We start from the raw sequence: 8121 nt of genomic DNA on the forward strand, positions 1-8121 counted from the left end.
ATAGTTCTACACGGCCCAAGTGGCACGAAACTGGAGTACGCGCTACGGTTCGAGTTCGCGGCATCTAACAATGAAGCGGAGTACGAGGCGTTGATAGCTGGACTAGCTCTAGCCAGAGAAGTAAAAGCCAAGCACATCGTTATCTGTAGTGACTCCCAGCTCGTGGTCAACCAGGTCACCGGCGAGTACGAAGCTCGCGAGCCAACCATGATCGCCTACTTAGCCAAAGGCAGAGAGGCCCTGCTCAACTTCCAGTCACACTTTATCAGGCAAATCCCAAGGTCGGAGAACGCTGAGGCCGACGCCCTGTCCAGATTAGCCAGCGCCAGCGACATTACCATGAGAACCGTGTACGTAGAGGACTTGCCTCGGCCTAGCATTCTCCGAGGGGCAGAGAAGGTCGCTCCCATCGTTCAAGCAGAGCTGAGCTGGATTGACCCGCTTGCGAGCTTCTTGCTACACGGGACCCTCCCTACAGACCGCAATGCAGCCAGAAGGGTGCAATGCCAGGTAGCCAAATACGTCATGATAGACGAACGGCTATACCGGAGATCTTACACGCTCCCCTATCTGTGTTTTTGTTGCGACCTACCGAGGCCGAGGCCGAGCTCGTACTTCGTGACGCTCATGAGGGATTGTGCGACAGACACTTGGGGGGCAGGGCCCGGGCCCAGAAGGCACTCCGACAGGGGTATTATTTGCCAACAATGAAAGCAGACGCCATCGAGCTCGTTAGGAAATGTGACAAATGCCAGAGACATGCCAATATTCACCACCAACCCGCTGCCGACCTCAAGTATCTCACCAGCCCGTTGCCCTTTGCGCAATGGGGTATCGATCTACACGGACCATTCCCGCCAACAACGGGTGGGAGGATGTTCTTAGTAGTAGCAGTGGACTACTTCACCAAGTGGGTAGAAGCTGAACCCCTTGTAACGATCACAACCCGGAATGTCCAAAACTTCTTTTGGAAGAACATCGTGTGCCGCTTCGGATTACCTCGGGTATTGATTTCTGACAACGGCAAGCAATTGGAGGACATCAAATTCCAAGACTAGTGCCGAGACATGGGAATCCGACAGAATTTTACTTCGGTCGCACACCCCCAAGCAAACGGTCAGGCAGAAGTCACGAACAGAGCCATCCTCCGCAGACTGAAGGCACGACTGGGCCGAGCTAAAGGGTTGTGGGCTGATGAGCTATCCAGCGTTCTATGGGCCTACCGGACCACGGAGAAGACCGCCATGGGAGAAATACCCTTCAACCTCACCTACGGTACCGAAGCAGTTATCCCCGCAGAGATCGAAGTCCCTACGCTGCGACTAGAAGCATACAGTGATCAGACGAATGAAGATGAGCTCCGTACCAACCTCGATCTACTTGACGAAGTAAGGGACCTCGCGTATATCAGGACCGCAGCATAACAGCAAAGAGTAGCTCGGTACTATAACACCAGGGTCAAGAAGCGGAACCTCCGCGTTGGCGACCTGGTTCTTCGAAAGGTTATGGTACCTGAGCCCGGCACTGGCAAGCTTGGGTCTAACTGGGAAGGACCTTACCGAGTGAAACGAGTACTCGGGGAAGGAACGTATGAGCTCGAGACCCTCAAAGGGAAATAAGTACCTCGGGCATGGAATATTGTCAACTTAAGACAATACTATCTGTAACAACTGAGTAGGCCACGAGCCACTCCCAAAGCCTAAGGGCCGAAATGCCGAGCTAACACGATCTCGGCGCAATAAGACCCGGTCGCCTTTGAGGCACGGGCAAACTCCAAAAGTGGACTATAATTTACTTCCAGAGCCTAAGGGCCAAAATGCCGAGCTAACACGATCTCGGCGCAATCAGACCCAATCGTCTCCATGACATGGGCGAACTTCAAGTGAGGAGTGAAACAGCTCGGGCTTAAACCCCACCAAGCATAGCTTGTTCTAGTACGATGATCAAACTAGAGAATAACCGACGAGCATATAGTTCGGGCACACATGGTAATCACTTTGTTGTGCACCATAGAGATGCCTTAAATGATTTAAGGAACAGTTCGAGATAACGATTATCGAAGAGTCCTACTTCGGGTATGTAGCTCTAATAGCTTGGGTGTTGAGATCGCTTAGCAAAGATAAAGAGAGCACATCATACTTGGAAGAAAAAAGGGAGAACTTTCATTATCATTTCAAAAAAAAAAGGAGAGAAAAAAGAGAAAGAAAAATGACAATGCAATAACCGAGCTAAACAGCTCGGGAAAGTTTGACTATCACAGGGCACAACCGCCCAACCAAAGACCTTTGAAAGACTGGGTTTGTGGCACCCGGAATACACCAGAAGTCCAAGGAAACACCGCCTCAGGGATCCACCTCCTCATCCTCATCCCCTAGGGAGTTAGGCTCCTCTTCCTCCGCTTGGTCCGCCGTCTCAGGAGACAGACTCTTCATAGTGATGCCATCGAGGTTGAGTCCGGAGAACTTTTTCCGAACCAGCCACCGGCAGAGCTTAAACCCAGAGCGGTACGAACTTGAACCATATTCCACCTGGAGGTCGTGGTATTCCTAGGAGTCTCTAAAATCCCAGACCGCTTTCTCTCGTTCAGCTTCCACCATCTGATCAAAGTTTCAAGTCCGATCTAAAAGAGTGGACTCCAAGTCCCACACCTGCTGCCTGAGGAGCTCCCTCTCCGCCGCCACCCTCGATGACTCCTCCTTGTAACGCGCGCTCTCTTCAAAAAGCCGGGCAATTTGAGCCTCCTGGTCGTGGACGAGCAGCTCTTGAGACTCGCTCCCCTTGCGAGTATGATGGAGCTCGCCCCGAATCCGGTCGAGCTCGCCGTGGAGCTTCTTATTAGCAGTCCGCTAGTCGAGGGCATCGACGCGATGGACGCGCGTCTGGAGAGCCATGGCATGGATGGCGGAATTCACTTGCCAACAGAAGAGAAGATCAAAGGACAGTGAAAGGGAGCAAAATGAGAGAAGAAAAAGGAAAGGAGTCACTTACCACCATGCAGTGGGCGGAGGCGAACGCAGCGAGGTCCTCGGGCTCCATATTCCCCCAGTGAGCGACCTCATCGTTATTAATCGCCTTCCGGCTCCTCCGGCGAGCCACGAGGTAGTCGTTCACCCCTTCCCAGTTTCCCACTGGGAACCGGGGGTAAGGGCATGGCTGGAGGGGCTTACAGGGAGACTCCCCCTGCTGAGGGAGCTCGTCCCCTCCGAAACCAACCCCACTAGTTCCCTCGGGTGGGGGTGCCGGAATCTCAGGCGAAGGGGAGGATAAAACCGTCTCGGCAGACCCGAACTCAGTACCTCCCGAGGGGGGAATCCGGTCGGGGCGCGTCCTCTTCGCATGGCGCCTCTGGTTGCTCGAGAGAAGGCGGCGCGAATCAATGCTAGACATGATGGCTGCCAAGAAGGGCATCAGTGTTAGTTCAATAAGAATGAAATATATGCATGCGAATGTGAGTACGATGTCGTTACAAAAACCACGCGACTTAAAAAGACAACCTACCCTGGCTCAGGCCGGCCTGCACGAGCTTCTCCTCGGCCAAGTAGTCCGAGCAGAGGAAGCCTACCGATGCCCAGGACAGCATCGTTTTCCGAGTTTCGGGTCCAACTCGGCCCCGGGGTCCTGGATGGCGCCCCTCCAAGAAGTTGGGAAGGGCCACCCCTCAAGGTTGCGGACCACAAAGTAATCCCGCTTCCAGGCGGGAATCTTATTCGGCAGCTCGTACAAGAGCTTATAGCCGCGACGGGGAGAGAGGTAGTAAAAGCGCCTCTCCGAAGGGACCCCAGGAGCAGCATTTTTTATACAAAGGATAGAGGCAAAAATATCAAGGTTCAAGGGAAGAAAGTACTCGTAACACAAAGATATAGTCCCAACCATGTTTCGAATGGCGTTGGGATGAAGTTGGTCAATGGTGACGTTAAAATGATTTAGCACCTCCACTATCAAGGGGTGCAGGGGGAGACGCAAGCCAACCTCGAGCTGTTCCTGGAAGATTACTATGTCATTGGGACCATGCTCCCAAGGGAAGTTGCTAGTAGGAAGACGGTAGACCAGGTCCCTAGGGAGGTGAAAGTAGCGGATTAGAGACCTAAGTCTCTCCGCTGTCATGGAGGAAGGGCCAAAAGTGTCAGGCTCCCTCCCCCTAGAAGTAGATGCTACATCGCCGGAGGCCTCCCGAGCCTCCAGGATCTGCTCCCAGGCTCCCCCCGAGCTCGAAGAAGCATCGTCGTCCTAGTTATCGCCCCAGTGGTAGGTGCGGTATGGGTACCCAGACATGGTTGGCAGTGATTGAGACTCACCGAAAGAGATGGAACAAAGCAAATTGAGGAATTCGAGTAGACTAGATGAAGTTCGCGACCTCAGAATCCGAAGACAGCAAGATGGCGTGGAAGAAAATGAGGCCCAGAAGGCCCCCTATTTATAGTCTCCACTCTTCCAAATTGACAGCCCGAATCAAAGCAGATCCAACAGCCCGCGGGGGCACTGACTGCATGCCTTCTGAAAACTGAAGGTGATTGGCGGCACGTCTTCCATGATTAAGGTAATCGTGGCCGCACGACGCTCAGAGTTAAGAGCCACTTCAGCACGTTTTCAGAATCCGAAAAGTCAGGAAGGTCAGAAAATCTCTTGATTCCCGCGAATGCATTTAATGTGAGTAGTCAATCAAGTTTGAATTTCGGTCAAATCAGTCCATCGCGCTTCATAAACTCCCCGCGCTAAGACAGTGCTCTCAGCCCGAGGAGTGAGGGGCAATTGATGGAGGACGATTTGACCCAACCTATGAAACGGTGACACATGGACACTGACTCAGCACGAGCGACAACTCAGCGTTATAGCCTGGTGCGACCAAGTGACGGGCCTATGAAGCAGCTCGCTACATGGTAGCTCACAAAAGGAGAAGATCGCCACAACGCGAGCCCCGGGTTCCCCGAGCTACCTTTGAAGAGATACTCCGAGGCAACTTTAGCTCGCGAGCTAAAGTTATTAGCTTGTGAGCTAAAGTTATTAGCTCGTCCGAGCTCCCAAGCAGACAAGTCATCCCAAGGACCAATTCTACTCAGGGTAATCTTGGAGTGTTCCAAGCTCGCTACAAAATAGTTCGCGAATGAGCCGCATGAGCGCTCCTTAGGAAGCTTCTGACTAACAGACCACACCGGTCAAACTGCGCCATATCCCTTACTGACGGCGCAGTCCCCGTCCTTTCGCCAGTCTGCATCCACGTCTCTCAGCAGGCAAAGGCGTGCCTTCCACTTCGGTGACGTGTCACTCACCCGGGCGAGACGTACGCCACAACGGCCACCTGCGCAGCCCTGGCAGGTAACGGCTGTGGCAGGAGCCCAGTGGTGGTTATGCGTGACCTGACGTGAATGCCCCTATAAAAGCCCTTAGGGCTGAAGAGAAACTTCTTCTTGAGACCTCTAATCTCTCGAGTATAGTGAGAACGCGCTATCTGCACTCTTAGCCTTCGTCTCCTTTTTGCTTCTCCTACAGAGTACTAACTTAAGCATCGGAGTATCCCCACCGGGTAAACTCCCCGGGGATTCTTCTTCTTCCTCATCTCAGGTACCTTCCGGGAGCCACGTGAGTGCCAGCTAGGGGTGACCGGATCGCGCTACATCAACTAGATAAAATGCTAAGCTACAATCTTCTTTTTGCATTAGTTCTAGATGGACCAACTAAACATTTTATGGCTGTATGTTGCTTGTTAAGGATATAATATTAGTTGATGAACACCAAAGATGAGCTGAAGACCTGAATGTAAAGCTAAAACAATGGAGAAATGCATTAGAATAAAAGGTATCAGGATAATTCAAACTAAGACAAAATACATGCATTGCAGTTTTAGTAAATATTAATAACTTGGTGCAAGTAAAGGGCTCTAAAGGAGCAATGGGGAGACCAAAGAACACAGCCTGAAGTGCTAAAAAATGATCTGAGGACTTACAATTTGACAGAAAACATGGCTCTTGATAGAGCACATTGGCAGGGCAAGATTAGTATAGCCAACCCAAATAGTTGGGACTTGAGGTTAGGGATGAGTTGAATTTTCACAAGCCCTTAAATTCCAGTAATGGTAACAAAGTTGACCAACAGACAGGAAAATGCAATTTCTTCTATAAGACCCATCTTAAATATGATTCTCCTTTTAAGGTACTTAAAGAAAAGGAACATTAGGATAAGAATGCAGATATGGTGGAAAAAATCAGTAGATTCATGATACAATGAACAATTACTTAAAAAGAGGGATGCGGCATAAGTCTCACGATATTAACATTAAGATTATTGGTCATTGAACGTAAGTGGAATAATGTGGACAGTAATACTACTTTGTTTATTGAAAACCCTGACTTTGCAAACTCATCAGGAAGTCCTCTGTTCTTGACATCCTGTTTATTTTATGACTGACCCAATTCATTCTTTTAATTATTCCTGTTCAGAGTTAGGAATTGTTTATATTCTTTGTTTATAATCTGTTGATACTGAACTTATCTGATTATTAACACCATGGTACCTATAGATAAGGTTCAGGTTGTGAGAATTGATTTGAGCCCTCACAACTTAACAATGGATATGGCTTTTGATAGAGTGGAATGGAAATTATTAGTGCACCCGTGCCCATTTAGTTGGCTTAAGTTCGTTGGTTAGCTGGTTTGCTATATTCAAGAGTACAGAAGTATATTCCTCCAACGAAAGGATGTATTAATCTTATAAGCTCCCCAACCCAAAAGTATGCTATCTGAATTTACTTAGCATTTAAGAGATTATCGAAATACCTCTTCCTCTTGCAACTGGTCATTGATTCTCAGCTGCTCATCTGATAATTCGGGCTCTTCAGTACTCAATTGGAGCTCTCCCAGTCGACTCTCAATACTGTTATCCTCCTTAAATAAATCACAATCCTCAATTGATTGATCATTCGAATTGCTCGTCGAAACAGACGCTTGTCCATCTTTCAATTTCTCTTCTTCTACCTCTTCCTCTTTTTGCTTGCTCGGAACAGAATTACCTTCTTCAGGGGCATCGACAGCCGGACTTTTGACGGTAATCCGGTTACGATTAAGCCCATTAGAATACGGACGATTCAACTGTACTGTTGGGGCCTTTGCGGCAAAATCCGAAGTGGGTACAGCTGAGGAATCGGGGTTTTCTTTAGGAGAAACGAGGACAGATAAGTTTTCTGGATTGGGTCGTTGTGGGATATTTTGGTCACGATTGTGAGGTTTAACAATCCATTCCCGTTTAAGTTGGAAATCCTTTTCTTTTCTTCCTTTTTTCATGGCGGGATTGCAGAACCAGCAGCTTAGCTCAAGCGGTGGAGAGAGAAGACCAAAGAGAGTCCGAAGAGTAGACAGTTTGGACCGAACAGACAGAACAGTAACACAATAAGAGCAATTAATAGTTTTTTTTTTTAAAGTTATTAACGTTAATGAAAAGTTATATCAATTAATAATTTTAGAAAATAATTTTCAAAAAAATTAATATTTATTAATAATAATTTTAAAGTCTTAATACATATTTATTTTTTTGATAAGTAATAAAATGATTTATTAAGAATGGTTAATATGAGACAATAAAAATTACATAATAGAGATCTCACATAAAGGCGCTAGATGTTGCCTCAAAAAACAATGCAAAATTACAACTTAACCCAGAATAATTGATCCCTATGCACCCTTAGGTTGGCAAGAAGATCTGCCATTCTATTAGCACCCCTTGTATTTATTATATATTTATATATACTAAACAATACATTTTTTGTGATAAAACATATTTTCAATAATTATGTAAATATATTTTTATTTTGTTATTTAATAAAAAAATTTTAATAATTATTGGAGATTAAACTACTGTTATTTAGCTTTTTAAATTTAATTTATTGTATTTATTGTATGTTTTTTATTATTTATTGGTTAATATTTATTAGAGATTAAACTATTATTTTATATTACACTATTTATTGACTAATTTAATATATATTTTTAGTATTTGTTGTATTTTTGTAGTTAATGCATTTTTATTAGTTATTTATTGTATTTTCATTATCAATATATTTTCAATAATTTTATATTTTTGTTATAAATTTTCAATAAATATTAGAGATTAAACTATTGTTATTTATTAGAA

The 8121-nt window shown here is 46.5% G+C and overlaps 1 protein-coding gene across 2 annotated transcripts in view; it reads right to left on the bottom strand.

Annotated features, from left to right (window-relative positions):
* The window catches only part of NHL8 (NDR1/HIN1-like 8), a 29547-nt gene extending 22175 nt beyond the window's left edge, over nt 1-7372 (bottom strand). For both annotated transcript variants that reach the window (XR_016084133.1, XM_088901405.1), the window contains exon 1: nt 6771-7372. Coding sequence is in view for 1 of the 2 variants with exons in the window: in XM_088901405.1 (XP_088757531.1) it covers nt 6771-7274 (504 nt within the window). In the remaining variant the exon portion in view is untranslated. The remainder of the gene's footprint in view (nt 1-6770) is intronic.
* Between the last annotated feature and the right edge of the window lie 749 nt (nt 7373-8121).

The sequence above is a fragment of the Nelumbo nucifera genome, chromosome 3 (genome assembly GCF_055504915.1).
Source record: "Nelumbo nucifera cultivar China Antique chromosome 3, China Antique-T2T, whole genome shotgun sequence".
In the NCBI taxonomy this organism is placed as follows: domain Eukaryota; kingdom Viridiplantae; phylum Streptophyta; class Magnoliopsida; order Proteales; family Nelumbonaceae; genus Nelumbo; species Nelumbo nucifera.